The sequence below is a fragment of the Canis lupus genome, chromosome X (genome assembly GCF_003254725.2).
Source record: "Canis lupus dingo isolate Sandy chromosome X, ASM325472v2, whole genome shotgun sequence".
Taxonomy (NCBI): Eukaryota; Metazoa; Chordata; class Mammalia; order Carnivora; family Canidae; genus Canis; species Canis lupus.
The window spans coordinates 77,540,047-77,559,706 of NC_064281.1; the positions used below are offsets into that span (position 1 = coordinate 77,540,047).

Genomic DNA, 19,660 nt, shown 5'->3' on the forward strand with positions numbered 1-19,660 from the left:
GTAATGAATCTATGTGCTGCAGAGAGACAAGTGTCCATAATTTACAAGTCATCACTATGGATATTTAAGACATTTGGTGCTAATGCAAGTATCTTTAAAGTCCAATATGTAAGAAGCAAGAGAACAGAGTTATTTCACAAACCATACTTTGTTTTCTGATCTGTTTCACCTGTATTTCCGTGTTTTCCTAAGATCTGGACAGTCTACCAGTCAAGAAGATCAAAGGATTATGTACATTCTGTTTATATTTTGTGATGGTTTAACATTTGTTTTAAATTATAACGAAGAAGGAAAGTGGAGAGTCAAGATCCAATTTCCAGTCTCAATGTTCTTCATGCATTAAAAAGTGGCATAAAATAAAGGGAACCTCCCCACATTAATCTCTTGAGTTTGTTTCCCAGTCATTAGAACCTATCTCTCTGATCATTAGATTGTGGCTACTTGGGGTACCACAGTGAAAACATCATCCAGAGGCCACATGAAGTGCAGTCTCAGGATAATTTGATTGTTAAGTACTGTCTGTCATGCCCACAGTTGCTCAAAAAGAGAAAGGGAGAAAAGCAGCACAAACATTGTATCCTGGTTATTCAAAATGCACTATTTATTCACTTTAACACAGACGACTTTTTTTTTTTTACAGTTGAAACGAAATATTTGATACATAATTTTGAGTTTTTGGCAGCACCTGCAACGAGAGGATCATGGAATACCTCAAGGTAAAGGAGAGATGGCTGAGGCAGGCACAAATTAACCTGAAATTCACCAATCCACTGAAGACATATGGAATCTGAGGCCCCCTGAATGTTAGCCCAATGCATGACAATAAACTAATATTCTGCATGAGGTTTTAATGGAGTATTGTAAAACAGTATAACTCCAATTAGAAATATCTTATTCAAAAACTCCAGTGTTCATTAAAAAAACTTACTGAAAATATTCACTCCACCTTCTAGTGTTTACAATTTCTAAGTCTATATGCACAGTTCCTGGTACTCGTAGATTTCAGCCTTTGGTGTTTTATAATCTTACCTAAACTATATGTCAGCATCCCACTGAGTGTTACTCACCAAAATGCCACTGGTTTTGTCACTTAATGTTTACTGCTTTCATTGAGATATTGTGTAGTGATTTGGCAGAAAAAAATGGTTATGGCTAAGAGGAAAGGGGCTTCAGATGATCTGTCAATAAAATTAACACTTGCCTTGGTCAGACAGGAGGTCTATGAATAGGATACCCATGTAATTTTTTTACTTAAATGACCACATGTCATCTTAACAGTGACAAGTACTTTTGTAAGTGGATGGAGGTCTTTATGTAAGCCTGAGATCTACAAATAGAAACTATTATAAGCAGAGTGCAAGTAGAAAGAGAAGGCCCCAGGTCTCATGCACTTAAAAACAATTAGCATTTAACAGTTCTGATGTACAGATTTTCACCCTAACATGATTGTAGCAAAACAATCATAGAACTTGGAAACCAGTGTGGCTGGCTATAGGCATAGGCAGGATAGGGACCAATACTTAAGAGCTGTGGGGTCCCAGTTCTGGCTTAGACTTCTGGCATCAAAATTACTTTGACAATGGGGTCAGGACTATATTTAAATGGGAAATATTGAGTATGACTGGATTGAGATACTTTCTTCCACTTGTCTATGTAGCCAAAAAGTCCCAGAGCTCTTAAAGCACATAAGGTCCCATGTGTAAGGCTGATTCCATATGTGGCTACAACGGAGAGTTCTAGGCTATATTCCTGTGAAAGCTCCTGCTTCCTCCCTGGCCTACATCTCTTTTGGGGGGCCATTTCTAACTGTCCCTCACTGCCTTGGGTCACTATTTTATATCATAGATGTTTAAAAAGTACAGGCTAAAAGCTTTGCAGGACAAACAGATCAACCAACAAGAACTAGACTGCATATTTGCAATACAGTATATAGCTAGCAGTCATGGTAATCAAAATTTGGCAAACCATTTTTTGTTTTTAATATGGTCCTTTTAGGATATTTATATCAGGGCACATAATGACTACTCAGAGCCCAAGAATTTATCCTGCCATGGCGCAAAAGAAAGAGCTGTGTAGTTGCTGTTAAATGCTGATCCCAAAATAGTTTGAGAATTTTAAAAGTCCATCTCCAAAATCTTAGCTGTTGTCTTAAGAAACATCTACTGATAACATGGCACTGAAACATAGTTTGTACCTTCCAGATACATAGAACTTAGACCTGGAAGGGATTTTAAACCAAATATCTAGGCAGCACAGAAATTCTTCTTATGGTGTTTTAACAGATGGTCACTTAGTATCTTCTTGAATATTTTCATTGGAAGAGAGTTCATTATTAAGGCAGTCCATTCCACTGTTGGGCAACTCTATGAGAAACTCATTCTACCACTGGGTTAAAGTCTGCTCTCATGTTACTTTCAATGTCCTAGTTTGGCCAGCTGAACATAACAGTGCAACATTCAAGATATTAGTTCCTTCTATAAGAAATATTTGAATGAAGGAACCTTGTGAGAAAAGCTCATTATCCCCAAATCTTTCCTGAAGTTTCCTCTGAGAGCAGAGCATGGTGGACCAAAGGACCATCAAAATTATGAGCAGAGAGCACTGCATCCAAAGCCATATACGAAGCAGCATCGCTAAATTGATAAGTGGTTGTCAGAGAAGCAACATCCCTATGCAGCAAAAGTGGACTTACGGAGTAAAAGCAGACCAACCATCTATTTGCAAGGGTTGTTGGCATATTTAAGCATAATCTAGTCACTAGTACCCTGTAACTTCAAAAACAAAGAGATAATCAACTTCCAGTGTCATCAGTGTATCTCTTATTGAGATATTTTTTGAAAAGCTCAAATGGGAACAAACCATATATAAAGATTCAAACAAGGCAGTGTACACCATTAAACTCTTGTATACCTAATTATCACAACCTTTTTATAATTGAAGCTTAGGAATCCTTGTTTGCATTATTTTTTAAATTGTAACACAGCTCAGTCTTATTTTTTTCCTTTGGCAGAAATGTCAGAAACTGCTTGCCAAGAGTCCATGGTGACATTTGTTAGTTGACTAATGGAACACTTTAAGAGATAGCTGTAGCTCTTTAACTCCTTCATGCTGCTGGGTTCTAAGTTTAAACTGTTATTTGAAAATATTTAAATCTCTCAGGACTAAAGCTTTCTGAAATGTCCTGATACACACAAGAAGGAAACAGCAGAAATCACACAAAATACACTTGGCTTGATAAAGCTTTTTTTTTTTAATCACTCTATAACCTTAATTTGAAAGGCTCTGATACATGATCACAACCTTCTATCTTACCCTCTTGTTTGTATATGTGCACTCTTAGAGGGGCACAGTTATTCTGACACTACTGACTGAACAATTTGGGGCCCACTTTTTAAAAGGCTTCCTACTTTTAACAGCATGAGGACCCTGCTTTGGAACCACTATTCAAGTCAATAGTGTGACCTAACATACAATGTTCCAGCTGTTCCTCTACAGCCAACACCTGCCTGACAGCTTCTTCAAAGGCCACTGTCACATTGGTATCATCTTTGGCACTTGTTTCTAGATAAGGGTAATCCCCATTCTCCATGCACCAGGCTTGTGCCTCCTCAGTTGTCACTTGCCTGTCCTCTTTGTCTACCTTGTTACCCAGAACTACAAAGGGGAAGTGCTCAGGGTCTTTCACATCTGCATAGTAGATGAATTCTTTCTGCCAGTTACCAAGGTTCTCAAAGCTCTGCCGGTCATCCACGCTGAAGGTCAAGAGGCAGCAGTCTGCTCCCCTGTAGAAGGGTGTCCTAAGGCTCTTGAAACGCTCCTGCCCTGCAGTATCCCAGATCTGGAGAGTTACAAAACGTCCATCCACCTCCAGATCTCGATTTAAGAACTCTACCCCTATGGTGTGAAAAGCCTGGGAGTCAAATTTATTGGTTACATAACGGTTCATAAGTGAGCTTTTCCCAACTCCACCATCACCCAGGAGAATAACCTTTAAGAGCAAGGATTTCCCACTCATTGTTGCAGCACCAGATGGGAAGGAGTTTATAACCTAGAGAACCTGAAAATAAAATAAAAAGTAGGAGGGAAAACAGTTAAACTTGAAACTGAAATTAACTTCATAGTAAATTTCTCTGAATTATATGGCCTACTAGTTTAACTTCTCTTGATTCATGCTCATTAATTATATAGTACAGTAGAAGGAATAAAATCCCTTTGCATACAAAGGAAACTAGGTCTTGGTTTTCTGAGGTCTTTTGCCTGTGCCAGGAAAATGGCTGAATGCCATGGGTAAATGGACTAGCAGATGGTGTTATAATTTGGTTAGTTCTGACCCTATTCTAGGGGAGAGAGTCTAGAAAAGGAATACCACTCAAATGTACAACCATATTATTAGTTTCCAATTTGACAGTTCCAAACAAGAGGCAAATAGTACAAAACTGATTTGGAATTTGAAGTCTGTTCATGATGGACCCAAGAATTATTGAGGAGAGAAAGTTGTATAAGCTAAAATTTTAATTTCATCAGTAGAGTTTGGGGGCTACAATTAGACCGGACCTCAGAACTTGGAAGAAAGATAAAGGTCAAGTTTCTTTGGGCATTTGCCTCATTATACTTGCATTCATACAGATACCCTCACAAATAAAGGATCTTTCATAATCTTTTCTTCATGTAAGTTGATGATTATTGACTGGTATCATTATAACAGCTATCATTTAGGAAGAAATCTTGAATGGCTTATTAATATTTAGATTTAGGTTCTAATTCCATAATAGCACCAATGAAAATATACTGTAAACTTTAAAGTGCTAATAATTATGCAGTTCCCTTCCTGTTACCTCCACAACATGTCTGTATATGTAATATCTAGAATGCATCTTAAAATAAAAGATCAAATGTTTACTGAACAACTAATCTGTACTAGATTTTGTTAGGTACTTTCACACTAGAGTCATTTGGGAACAAAACAATGATGATGTTAATTGGGTGTTATTTATGCAAGAGACCCAAAGAGATGAAAAGCAGTTACTAATCACAAGAGCACATGCAAAAGAGCTTCTGTAGGCAAATGCATTTGAAATGTAATTTTCAAAAGCTTCATTAGTCCTTAGTATTATATTGGTGCATGTGTAATAATTATATATTTCTAAATATTCCTTTTTAAGATGTCAAATGAAAAAAATAAAATATATACCTACCCAGTTGGGTCTTTGCCACAATTTTAGTCTTTTCTTTTCCTTGTTGTTTTATTCTTTTTAGGGTTCTAGAAAATGGATTGGGAAATGTTATTTTTAAAAATCTATAATAAAATAAAGTTAAGTCTTTATGTAAATATACTCAAGTCAGGAAAGAAACAGACCCACCTCAACTTACCTATGGAGGATGCTTTTCACAAATATACTTAAGAGTTCAAAATGCTATAAATGCTTAACATGGACAAAATAATATTATTGCAAAAAAACTTAACTTGTCCTAATGAGTATACTCATATGATTTTTAAAGTTTTGTATGTCTCTCCATGCAAAGTAAAGGTAAATCAAAGGAAGTAGACGATATTCACAATAGACAATATTCAGGAAAGAGAAAGCACAGAGGAGTCTAAGACATGTTGAAATCCTAAGTCAGAGATGAAACTCCTTCCCTTTATGTTTACCGATGTTCCTATCTCCAAAAAAGTTAATGCATTCACCAATCTGCCTCGAGGTTGTCTCTGCAATTGATTCCACAAGATTAGAGAAGAAATCATGTTTGGAGATTCCTTGTTTACAATATATTCTCTTGGCTAATTATTTTATTCATTAATTTTGATCATCTGTCTTGAACACAGGTTTTAGTATTTAGCTGGCTTTATTAAATTCAAACAACTTCACTTAACATTATAGTTAATTATGGCAAGAGTGTTATTTAAGCAGCATCGAGAGTGCTGGTTTAAAGAGAAAAACAGTTCTTAGATTTGTTGAGTATTCTTTACTGAGGAATAAAGATTGTAAGAAATCTCTATTGCCTAATAATCTCATGTTATTTTTTCAAATATAGATAAAGCATATAATAAGGAACTCATTAGAAATCTAAATTGGTAATTATGAATTTAAATAATGTCTTCTAAATTGATAGGCTTTATCCTCCTCCTTGGTCTATATCTACTCTAGACATTTTTCAAGTTTTCTACCATTTCTGATTTTTGTCCTCTTTTTTCCTGCTCTCAAATTGTTGTCTTTGGAACTAGCTCAAGTAACAAGCATTTCTTTAAATGGAAATATACAAGTCTTAGCACACTTCTTTACTTTTTATACTGGTCTGTAGGATAATGTTACAGAATGTTCACTTTAAAAAGGAACAGAGGGAAAAAAAGGAACAGAGGAAGTACAAACATGGGTAACAATACTAATAGTATTAAGGGTCCATGACAAATGAGCTTCCTCAAGTTCCTAGCAAACAGGTGTTCACATCATTAAACAACTCAGTAACTCTACTTTCCTGGCTGTGGATAAACTCAAATGATGGGTCAAGGACTGAGTGAATGTGGAAACCAAATACTCAACTCCAGGAATAATTATGAAGTATTAATAACTATGTCAGATAACGCTGCAGTTGCTTGTGCATTCCCTATCTGGTCATTTGCACAAATAACTTCTGGGTACATAAGCTCTATACCAGGGAAAAGGGAGGAAAAGCAATGTGGCTCCGTGTCAAGTGCACTGGATTGGCAGCAGTCAGGAGACAAAAGTCTTCATCACTACTATGCCATTCATTTATTTTATGGACTTGAGCAGGTTATTTAATCTTGCTGTGTTTCAATATCTTCCTATATAAATATGGATTTGTAATCCCTGCCCTATTTAACTCACAGGATTTGAGGAAAAATGAATAACTTATGAAGTTTGCAAAGATTTGGAAGCATTTATTGAAATTTTTGGTTTGAGATTTTTGTTCTTCTTGCTCCTCCACCTCCTTTCATTCACCGTTGGGGGCCTTGTGACTCAGTATTAACCCTTCTCAGAAAAGGCCTGCCAGTAGGAAGATACTATTCTCTTTCTTCAATATCTGAGAAGGCCTTGTTCCCCAACAATTTTGAGTATCTGCGTATACCACAGAATCTCAGCATTGGAGGGACCCTAAGGGTCTTCCTGTCCAATCCTGCCACTGATGCTTGAGAAAACATTTGAGTTCCGATTGTGTGCTGTGTCCTTACTAAAAAGTAACCCTCCGCTCTCATCCACTGTCTCCAACTCCCATTTCTTTCCTGAAGGTAGAATTGAATACAATTTAGACATGTCTTCTTGCCTTCAGTCACTAAATCCTGTGGAGTTTTCCTTGGAATATTCTTTTCCAGTCCTCTGCTACCATCCTCACTTTGGCCCACATCTCCTTGCATCTATTGTGAAAACGTCCTGGCTCTTCTCTCCCTGCCTCTGGTTTCTCCCTATCTACTTTGGTAAACTTCATCACTTCAGCACCCATTGGGTGTAGACATTACTGGAAATGCATACATTTTTAAGGCAAGGTCTTACCCTCAAGGAATTCATGAAGTAATATGTTAGGTTCAGATCTCATGATTTGCAGTTGAAATGGTATCATTATACTGCCTTATTTTGTCAAACAACCTTTTTTTCTAAGTATATCTTTCCTATACAACCAAATTTTAAATTCCTGGATGGTAATACTCTTGTTTGTATCTGTCTTTGAAGTCTCTCCAGCATGCAGCAAGCACCAGGGTCCTTCATATGGATAATCAATAATATTTGCTAATTAATTAACTGTTTAGGTCGGTGCTCAGAACCAGTGCCTCCAAAATGATGTCAAGGTACAAGAGATCTGCAGTTCTGTAAGATGTTCAAATACTATTATTTATTTGTGACTAAAGAGCAGAAGTTATGGACTTATCTGGGTCACTTTCTAGATGAGACTTAACAGGAATTTCACCTGTTGAAAGTCGATGGAAATACTCTAGTTCCCCTCCCCGTACATTTTTAAGATAAATATATAAATTTCTCTGTCCCCACCAAATATAAGAGCAGTATAATTATCTCTACGTCATGTTTTCAGCGGATGCTTGCATCCTTTTTTTTTTTAATTTTTATTTATTTATGATAGTCACACACACAGAGAGAGGCAGAGACATAGGCAGAGGGAGAAGCAGGCTCCATGCACCGGGAGCCCGATGTGGGATTCGATCCCGGGTCTCCGGGATTGCGCCCTGGGCCAAAGGCAGGCGCTAAACCGCTGCACCACCCAGGGATCCCGGATGCTGGCATCCTTATCATCATTATCATCACCATCATTTGAAAATAAGTGTGATTCCTTTAGTACATACTCAAAAAGGACTAGCATAGTATAAAAGCAAACCAATTTTTTTCCTTCCCCAGAATATGCCAAGTTAAAGTCAAACCTTAAAAGGAGATAGCATTAAGTAGGCAATAGAATTCTTTGATAACCCTAAGTACATGTAACAGGAAAGTCAAATCCCTTATGCATCCTATATGGGTCCTCTATTAGCTTAGGATTTTGACTAAAATGTTTAATCTGATTATGGTCCTATTCCAAGAAAGATCTGTCTTTAAACAACTCAAATATCCTAGAGGTGCAATTCTCCTTTCTAACCAATTTCCCACAATTAGCAAGAATTTTCTAAGAATGGTATATTCACTTTTTTCCCCATTTAGAGTCTAAGTCTCAGACAATAAGGTAAATTAGAAATTCACATGACTGATACTCCCTAGTTTTCTTTGTTCTTTAGCACACTTGAAAACTTTCGAATCTGCTGTGCCCGCACCCACACAGTTTATTAAAATTATTGTATTTAGTTGGGGAGGTTTAGGAGTGTGTGTGGGGGGGTGTGGAAGGAAGCAGTACAATGACAAGAAAGAGGTTAAACCTTTGAAAACAGTACATTTTAGTGTGATGATGTAAAGAAGAGAAACAAAAAACCAAACTGGCAACATCAGTTCAGTTGCCATGGGTGAAATGATGCTCAAATCCATAGTGCAGTTTGTTTGGGAGCAAGTGTTAAGAGGGATGTGGTACTGCAGGGCTGGGGGTGGGGGAGAAGCAACAGGGGAGAGCTAGGCAGTGGATGAGAGTGCCCCTGATAGCAATCTGCACAGAGGAGGAGCCATGGTTGAAGCTGTAGGGAAAGCCAATCTTGGTGATACTGGTTGGGCCACTAAATTCACTGTTGATTCCTGGCACAGTATTTGGAAAATACTGCGCTGGGGAACAGGGCAGGGCTTGCTTTAACTTATGTAAAAATCAATACAAATAAGAAATTATTGTGTCTTTGAGACCCTCTATCTTAAATGGTGTAGGTTGTTTCCAGTACAACCTGATGCTTATGGGGGAGGGGGGGTTCTGTAGCGGGGAAGCCCACTGACGCACTGGATTCATTGTGCAGAGCAAACAAGTTATCCGCTACATTCCTGCTCTGAGTCTAAATGCCACAGCTGTCATGCCACTGAAACACAGTCCCCCACATTTATGACTATATTTATATCCTATATGCAACCAGAAGGGTTCAATGTGGAATTTCATCTCTAACCTTTCACTCCTCACAACAGTTCTAGGGCTATGAGCCCGAAGACACACTAGATAGCAATTTGGCACTGTTCCCAGGCCACTTCTTCCCAAGTAGGCTGCCAGGGGACAGGTAGGTGAGGTTTGAGTGACGGAGTACAGGGGAAAGAAGCTTCCTTAGGAGACCGGGAATGCTGTCATCTCTATGACAGGGTCACTGTTAGCATTGAGGATCTGGAAAGTGAGATGTTAAGCACAATTCCTACTACCATCCACCAAGGTGGGCTCACCTCACCCCCATCTCTCAGAACTAGCGGCTGTGGCGCATGCGCACTGAGCCACACCCGTTCCCAACGGAGCCCTGCGTCCATCTGCGGGGCTTTGGCAGCAGCTCCGAATTACTCAGCAACGCCCCCCTCTATCGTCACCTTCCTTCCCCAACTCGGACCTCTGCAGTGCCTAGGCCTCTTTCCCAAGGTGCAAGGACCCCGGGGGATCACCGAGACCTCCCTTTCTCCGTCTTCCAACAGGCCCCCCACCTCCCGGCCTCCCGCGTCCACTGGCAGCGAGCCCCTCTCCCTGCCCACGCACCGGTACCTTACCCAATACAATGGGAGAGCGATGGGAGGGGGCCAGGCAGGTCAGCTCTGCGTGCCGGCAGTCCGGCTCCTCAGTGACACGGTCACCGCTCCTGCTGCCTCCTCGTCCTCGGTGGGGCAGCAAGAGCAGCTCGGACGTCGGTGGCCTGACAGCTGCCGCTCGCGCCCGCCAGGGCCGCCGCGCAGCGTCTCGCGCCCGCGCCCGCCAAGGGAGGGGGCGGGGCCCGCGCCGCCTCCTTGTGCCCCTTTCTTGGTGCTAGAGACCCGGCGCGCCTCCCGCCCTCGCTTGTAAAGAGCGCTCCCTGGCTTGCTCGCTTTTCTTTCACGCTCAGGGTCCAACCCTGTCCTCTCCTCTCTTCTCCGATTAGTAGGCACAATGACAATGGACCGTCAGATATTGCTCTCCCACTTCGCTCCTCTGCTGCCTGGGGGGCCTCGCCCCATTTTCTGCAATAACCCTTCAACCTATCTCATTTACCTTTCCTCCAAACCCTCTACTTTTGTAGAAGATAGCACATACACCCTCTGGTTTCAAATAACTCAGGGAAATACATGATCACAGCGCATTACTAGGCCCTCTAGCTGGGCACTGCTCATGAAATTCTCTAGGCAATCCAAACAGAAAGGTTCACATTGATAGCTCAGGCCTGGAAGACAAACTGCCCTTTATCCTTTAACAGCTACCTTTCTAGACAGCCACACAGAGAGTATTACCTGAGGTCATTTAGCCTGCACTCCAACTCTCTGTCAGGCAGATTCATCTCCGAAGCTTCCCTGATGTATGAGAATCTGTGCCTGTGTGCTATCCCTCACTCATCGTGTGCCCCCTCAGGGCTGTCCATCTAGACCACTATCTCTTTACAAGTCAGCCATTCAATCAAATCTCATAGGCCCCAGGTTAACTATCATTTCCTTAAGGTAACCTTTCTCAATAACCCCAGAATAGAAAAAGTGCTCTGACTTACTTTCTGGTGGTCTCCTGTAGCCAGCCTGCTGTATTTTTCTTCATAATATGTATCCATTTAGGAATAGTTATTTAAATGTATGATTATTTAACTGACAACTGCCTTCCTCCACTAAACTATGTTTTACCAGAAAGTCAAGGATTGTAATGGTTTAGATTTATTATCATATCCTCAAAGCCTAGGTCAATCTTATTACATAGGACATGCTCGGAAAATATTTAATATGAATGAATGTTATATCATCAATTATTGTTATTTTAAAATAAGATTAATGGATCTAATTGAATTCCTTGTGCTTCTAACTTAAACCAGTCTTGCCGTCCACAAAAACACCCTAAAACACACTTCTGATAAAGAGATGTACTTAATCCTCCAAATCAGTTTTTACTCACATATTCTTATCTGTAATAAAAGAAAACTTTTGATCATAGGTCTCTATATATGTATATGTATTTATAAGTTATATACATTTCCACTGTGTATATATACTTTATTACATTATGTATACCTTATAATACATACACATTAAAATACTCTGACAGGGTGACAGGGATTAAGGAGGGCACATTACGTGGTGAGCACTGGGTGTTATACTTTATGTTGGGAAATTGAATTTAAATAAGAAACAAAAAATACTCCAACACAGAAATTTAAAAATAATAAGAAAAAACAAGTACCTTGATGCCTCAATGTTGTCTTTCTGCACTTAAATAAATAATTTTGTAAACTGCTCAAAACAACAATTCTTCATATTAGAGTCTCTCATCCTTAAGCGAATCTAGACTCTTTCGTCCTTTTCTCATAGATGCTATTTTCCAAAGTTTAATGATCTTTGAGAATCCTCCAAACCTAAGTGCAAGATTTAAGGAACTTTTAATTTTTAGGCTTGGACACCCAATTCTGTAGCCAGAAGCTCATACTGCTGAAAGCATTACATATTTGCAGAATGTGGGAACCCTTAGGGGTAAGTGAAATCCTGTCAGCCCAAAGATTCCTAACTGCAAATCCTGCACTAAAAGAATCTTTAGAAGCCATTTGAAAAGCAATTACCATTTATGGGAACAGAAACAATGTGACTACCATTAGTTAACGAGGAGATAGCACCAAATGGACAGCTCAAAGTTTCAAATAATTGCTGTAGGTTTTGTGACTCTCAACTAGAGTATTCCAAATGATCCACCTCTCAAACCATGTCCTCCATGAATAATGAATGCTTCCATGCATAATGAAATAATTTAGTCCATCTTTGTGACACAATTACACACACACACATCACTTTTCTACCAAAAATAGAATCATATTATGGTCATATTTTGGTTACATAGTAACCTAAACCATAATTGCCTTTATATACTGGGGAAAAGCTTACTTTTGTAGAGTGACACACACATGCAAAAATCAGCATTCAATGTATGGAATTTATTATCTCCAAAAGTCCACAATCCTGATTCAATTTTAAATACATTGACCTGGGTTTAAAGAAGACATAACTGGAATGTAATCAATATAAAAGAAAAGCTTGATTCAGCGTTCACAAGATGCATACAAGCAAGAGTTCCATGAACGGTTCAAACAAATTAATAAACAGTGCATATTTTTCCCTTCCCAAAGGATTACAATGCATATTAGAACATTAAAGACTCTTGGAATTTTGCATTAAAGAAAACATTTCCCAAATATTTGTGATCACAGATTCCTTTTTTTTATGGAACACCTGGTAACAGGACTAGTACACTTCAGAACCCAATTTGGCAACTGCTGTCTTAAGCAATTTTACAGTGTTATAATGTGATAAAAGGTCATCACTTTGCCTTAAACATGGATGGTAATATATGTCATCTTGCTTGGCCACTCAAATTGGTTTGTAGTGGCTTTTTGGAGAATTGTGCTGTGAAGGATTCTAATAATCAATAAGGTGAATCCAGCTCAGTAGGAAAGACAGATTAATTAGTAATGATTACCATGGATGAAGCAATGTGTTTGTCATCCTTGGCCTAGAGTATTTATATGGCAACTATACTTTTCATATTTTCCAGATAGTTCTGATTTTGAATATTTTGTTCTTTTGTCCCCATATCTACAGTAATACTTATAGCACCATTTGATGTTTTATTCAGAAAATATAGTAGCCATAGGTATGTAAAAAGGAAATTGGACAGTAAAATTTGCCAATATTTACCAACCATTGTCTAAAGCAAGCCACTGGTTCTGGTGACATGATATTTTTTATTTAAATTCAATTAGCCAACATATAGTACATCACTAGTGACAATATTTTTTTATTACTTGCCTGAGTGGAACAGGGATACTTTGCAAGTTTTTCCATAGCTTGAAGGGAAAATCTCTGAAGACTATTCAATTATTGAAAGCCTCAGTATGAATTCAGTTTTCTTTTTTAAAAACATGTATTTTCAAGCCCTGTTTACTAAAAAACACTTAGAAACAATGAAAAGCTTGGTGTCAAAGAGCACCTCTAGTACACAGACTGAGATTCTAAATACCATTCTCTGATGAGAGGAACCAAAATTTCTTAGAGAAATGGCTGATTCTAGTTCTTTTTTTTTAATTTTTTTATTTATTTATGATAGTCACAGAGAGAGAAAGAGAGAGAGGCAGAGACATAGGCAGAGGGAGAAGCAGGTTCCATGCACCGGAAGCCCGATGTGGGATTCGATCCCGGGTCTCCAGGATCGCGCCCTGGGCCAAAGGCAGGCGCCAAACCGCTGCGCCACCCAGAGATCCCTGATTCTAGTTCTATGGCAAGAAGTGTCCAGGATGAACCTGGAATATCTTGTCATATCAGATATCAAAGAAGTTAAGGACTTGTGAGATAAAAGAAAATAATGTATTGGTCTCTGTCTCCAGTGTCTGGCACAGAGCTCCTAAATCCCATATAAATTCCTAAGTGATTAGACCATTGAGAGCATCTTTTGATCTAATAATTGATCTTCTTTAAAATTTAAATTCAATTCAGTTAACATGATGTATTATTAGTTTCAGAGGTAGAATTTAGTGATTCATCAGTTTGTACATAACAACCAGTGCTCATTACATCAAGTGCCATCCTTAATGCCCATCACCCTTAATTACCCCATCCTCCAACTCCCCTCCCCTCCAGGAACCTCAGTTTGTTTCCTAGAGTTAAGAGTCTCTTATAGTTTGTATGTGTATACACACACACACACACACACACACACACACACACTACCTCTTGTTCATCCATTCATCTGTTGATGGACATCTGGGCTCTTTCTATAGTTTGGGTATTGTGGGCATTCCTGCTGTAAACATTGGGGTGCATGTACCCCTTTAAATCACTATTTTTGTGTCCTTTGGATAAATACCTAGTAGTGTAATTGCTGGATCTCTCTCTCCCTTTTTTTTTCTAATTTTATTTATTTATGATAGTCACAGAGAGAGAGACAGAGAGGTGGAGACACAGGCAGAGGGAGAAGCAGGCTCCATGCACCAGGAGCCCGACATGGGATTCGATCCCGGGTCTCCAGGATCACGCCCTGGGCCAAAGGCGGGCGCTAAACCGCTGCGCCACCCAGGGATCCCACCTCTCTCTTTTTTAAAGATTTTTATTTATTCATTCATGAGAGAGAGAGAGAGAGAGAGAGAGAGAGGCAGAGATAAAGGCAGAGGGAGAAGCAGGCTCCATGCAGGGAGCCCGACGTGGGACTCGATCCCGGGACTCCAGGATAACACCCTGGGCTGAAGGCAGGCGCTAAACCGCTGAGCCACCCAGGGATCCCCAGTTACTGGATCTCAAGGTAGTTCTACTTGTAACTTTTTGAGGAACCTCCATACTGTTTTCAAGAGTGGCTATACCTACCAGTTTGCATTCCCATCAACAGTGGTTTCCCTTTGTCTACATCTTTACCAACATCTGTTGTTTCCTGAGACGTTAATTGTAGCCATTCTGACTGGTGTGGGGTGGTAGCTCATTTTGTGTGTGTGTTTTTAAAGATTTTATTTATTCATTTAAGAGATAGAGAGAAAGCACAAGCCAGGGTGAGAGGCAGAGGGAGAAACAGACTCCTCACTGAGCAGTGAGCCCAATGCTGGGCTTGATTTGAGAACCCTGGGATCATGACCAGATTCAAAGGCAGACACTCAATTGACTGAACCACCCAGGAGCCCCTCTTATTTTGGTTTTGATTTGTATTTCCCTGATGCTGAGTGATGTTGAGCATTTTTCATGTGTCTGTTAGCCATTCATATGACTTCTTTGGAGAAATGTCTATTCGTGCTTTATTCCCATTTCTTTAATGGATTTTTTGGTTTTGTGGTGTTAGGTTTGGTAAGTTCTTTATGGATTTTGGATACTAACCCTTTATCTGATTAGTCATTTGCAAATGGCTTCTCCCATTCTGTAGGTTGCCTTTTAGTTTTGTTGACTGTTTCCTTTGTTGTGCAAAAGCTTTCTCTCTTGATGAGGTTCTAATAGTTCATTTTTGCTTTTGTTTCCCTTGCCTAGACACGTCTAGCAAGAAGTTGCTGCAGCCAAGGCCAAGAGGTTTCTGTCTGTGTTCTCCTCTAAGGTTTGAGTGGATTCCTGTGTCATATTTAGGTCTTTCATCTATTTTGAGTTTGTCTATTGTGTAACAAAGTGGTCCAGTATGATTCTTTTGCATTTGGCTTTCCAACTTTCCCAACATCATTGGTTGAAGAGACTTTTTTTTCATTAGATTTTTTTTCCTGCTTTGTTGAAGATTAGTTGACCATAGAATTTAGGGTCTATTTCTGGGTTTCCTATTCTGTTCCATTGATCTGTATGTTTGTTTTTGTGCCAGTATCATACTACCTTGATGATTACAGCTTTGTAATACAGCTTGAAGTCCAGAATTGTGATGCCTCCAGCTTTGGTTTTCTTTTTCAACATTATTTTGGCTATCCAGGGTCTTTTCTGGTTCCATACAAATTTTAGGATTATTTGTTCCAGTTCCTTAAAAAATTCTGTTGGTATTTTAATAAGGATTGCTTTGAATGTGTATATTGCTTTGGGTGGCATAGACATTTTAACAATATTTGTTCTTCCAACCCATGAGCATAGAATGTTTTTCCATTTCTTTGTGTCTTCCTCAATTTCTTTCACAAGTATTCTATAGTACAGATCCTTTACCTCTTTGGTTAGGCTTATTCCTCGGTATCTTATGGTTTTTTTTTTTTTTTTTTTTGAGGATCTTATGGTTTTTGATGCAATTGTGAGTGGGACTGATTCCTTGAATTCTCTTTCTTTAGTTTCATTGTTAGCATAAAGAAATGCAACTGATGGGATGCCTGGGTGGCTAAATGGTTGAGCATCTGCCTTCAGCTCAGGGTGTGATCCTGAGGTTCCAGGATCAAGTCCCAAATCAGGCTTTGCACAGGGAGCCTGATTCTCCTTCTGCCTATGTCTCTCTCTCTCTCTCTCTTTCTCTCTCTCCCTCTCTCTCTCTGTCTTTCTCTAATGAATAAAAAAATAAAATCTTAAAAAAAAAGAAATGCAACTGACTTCCATGCATTGTTTTTATATCCTTCAATTTTGCTGAATTTCCGTATTCTAGCAATTTGGGGGGAGAATTTTCTACATACAGTATCATATTGTCTGCAAAGAGTGAAATTTTCACTTCTTCCTTGCCAATTTGGATGCCTTTTATTTCTGTTTTGTTGTCTGAATGCTGAGGCTAGGATTTGCAGTACTGTGTTAAATAACAATGGTGAGAGTGGACATCCCAGTCTTGTTCCTGACCTTAGGGGAAAAGCTCTCAGTTTTTCCCCATGGAGAATGATATTGGCTGTAGGTCTTTCATATATGGTATTTATGATGTTGAAGTACGTTCCTTTATCTCTACTTTGTTGATGGGTTTTATCATGAATGGATAGTGTACTTTGTCAAATGATTTTTCTGCATCTATTAAGAGAATGATATAGTTCTTATTCTTTCTTTTATTAATGTGGTGTATCACACTGATTTGCAAATATTGAACTATCCCCGCACCCCAGGAATAAATTCCACTTGTTCATGGTGAATAATCCTTTTAATGTACGATTGGATCCTATTAGCTAATATCTTGTTGAGAATTTTTCCATCCATCCTTATCAGGGCTTTTGGTCTGTAATATTCCTTTTTAGTGGAGTCTTTGTCTGGTTTTATGATCAAGGTAATGCTGGTCATTATATGCTGATCATAGAATGACTTTGGAAGTTTTCCTTTAATTTTTACTTTTCAGAATAGTTTGAGAAGAATAGGTATTAACTCTTTTTTTGAGTATTTGGTAGAAATCTGCTGTGAAATCATCTGGCCCTGGACTCTTGTTTGTTGGGAGATTTTTTATTACTGCTTTAATTTCTATGCTGGTTATGGGTCTGTTCAGATTTTCTATTTTTTCCAATTTCACTTTTGGTAGTTTATATGTTTCTAGGGATTTATTCATTTCTTCCAGATTGTCCCATTTGTTGCCACATGATTTTTTTGTAATATTCTCTTCTGATTGTATTTCTTTGGTACTGGTTGTGATCTCTCTTCTTTCATTCATGATTTTATTTACTCGGATCCTTTCTCTTTTTTAAGTCTGACTAGGAGTTTATTGATCTTATTAATTCTTTCAAATAACCAGCTTCTAGTTTTGTTGCTATGTTCTACTGTTTATTTTTTATTTCTATATCACTGAATTTTTTTTGTAATCTTTATTATTTCCCTTCTTCTGCTGGAATTAGAGTTTATTTCCTGTTCTTTTTCTAGCTCCTTTACGTGTTAGTTTAGGTTATAAGTTTGAGACCTTTATTATTTCTTGTGTTGCTATCTACTTCCATTTTAGGACTGCCTTTGCTGCATCCCAAAGGTTTTCAACTGTTGTATATTCATTTTCATTTGTTTCCATGTATTTCTAAAATTCTTCATTAATGGGACACCTGGATGGCTCAGTGGTTGAGCATCTGCCTTCAGTTCAGGGTGTGATCCTAGGGCCCCAGGATTGAGTCCCATGTCAGGCTCCCTGCAGGGAGCCTGTTTCTCCTTCTGCCTATGTCTCTGCCTCTCTCTGTGTGTCTCTCATGAATAAATAAATAAAATTTTTAAAAATTTTTCATTAATTTCCTGGTTGACCCATTCACTCTTTAGTAGGATGTTCTTTAACCTCCATGTATTTGTGGTCCTTCCAAATTTCTTCTTGTGGTTGACTTCCAGTTTCATCTCATTTTGTTCTGAAAATATGCATGGTGTGGTCTCAGTTTGGGGGATGTTTTTAAAGATTTTATCTATTTATTTTAGAGAGAGTGTGTGTGCACAAGCTGGGTGAGGGGCAGAGAGAGTGAGGAAGAAGCAGACTCTCTGCTGAGCAGGGAACCTGATGTAGGGCTCAATCCCAGGATCTTGTGATCATGACCTGAGCCAAAGGCAGATGCTTAACTGACTGAGCCACCCAGGTACCTCGATCTCAGTCTTTTTGTACTGGTTGAGACCTGATTTGTAATCCAGTATGTGATCTATTCTGGAGAATATTCCATATGCACTGGAGAAGAATGTGTATTCTGCTACTTTAGGATGAAATGCTCCGAATATATCTGTGAAGTCCATTTGGTCCAGTGTGTCATTCAAAGCCCTGTTTCCCTGTTGATCTTGTGCTTAGATTATCTGTCCATTGCTCTGAGTGGGGCATTAAAGTCCTTTACTGTTATTGTATTATTATCAATGAATTTCTTTAATTTTTTTATTAATTGGTTTACAAAAAAAATAATTGGTTTATGTATTTGGCTGCTTTCAAGTTAGGGGGTATAAATATTTACAATTCATAGATCTTATTCTTTAGGCCACTTTATTATGATACAGTGTCCTTCTTCCTCTCTTATTAAAGTATTTGGCTTAAAATCTAGTCAATTATCATATGATCTCACTCATATGTGAAATTTAAGAAACAAAATAGAGGATCATAGGGGAAGAGAGGAAAAATTAAACCAAGATGAAACCAGAGAGAGAGACAAACCATAAGGGATTCTTTTTTTTTTTTTTTTTTTTCCATAAGGGATTCTTAATCATAGGACACACACTGAGGGTTGCCAGAGGCGAGAGGAGTAGGGGAATGAGGTAACTTGGTGATGGACATTAAGGCTGCAAGCCTTATGTGTCTACACTTGAAGGTTAAGGACCTCTTATCCCAAGCTGCTTTCAGGATTTTTTCTTTATCTTTGTAATTTTCAAGCTTCACTATAATATGTTGAGCTGTTGATCTATTTTTGTTGGTTTTGCAGGGAGTTCTCTGTGCCTCCTGGACTTGAATGTCTGTTTCATTCCTCAGGTTAGGGAAGTTCTCAGCTATAATTTCCCCAGATAAACCTTCTGCCCCTTCCTCTCACTCATCTGGGACTCCTATAATATGGATAGTATTTCATTTTATGGCATCAGAGTTCCTTCAGTCTACCTCTGTGATCTAAAATGTTTCCTTCCCTCTTCTTTTTAGCTTCCTTATTCTCCATCATGTTATCTTCTGTAGCACTGATTTTCTCTTCTGCTTCATTTATCCTCATTTTTATGGTCCTCACTTGGGACTGCATCTCAGAAATAGCATTTTAAATTTTTGCCTGATTACACTTTAGTTCTTTTAT

General features: G+C 38.7%; 1 protein-coding gene across 2 annotated transcripts in view; it reads right to left on the reverse strand.

Annotated features, from left to right (window-relative positions):
• Window positions 1-572: 572 nt before the first annotated feature.
• Window positions 573-19,660, reverse strand: part of RAB9B (RAB9B, member RAS oncogene family) — a 111,982-nt gene continuing 92,894 nt past the window's right edge. Inside the window, exons 2-4 of one of the 2 annotated variants that reach the window (XM_049107112.1) lie at window positions 5,196-5,260; window positions 3,989-4,057; window positions 573-3,894 (exon numbers count right to left, since the gene is read on the reverse strand). In XM_049107112.1, coding sequence (XP_048963069.1) covers window positions 3,410-3,894; window positions 3,989-4,057; window positions 5,196-5,260 — 619 coding nt within the window. In that variant the 3' untranslated portion in view covers window positions 573-3,409. Of the gene's footprint in view, window positions 4,058-5,195; window positions 5,261-10,109; window positions 10,324-19,660 lie in introns of those variants that run through there. The other variant, XM_025431578.3, reaches the window with a different exon arrangement.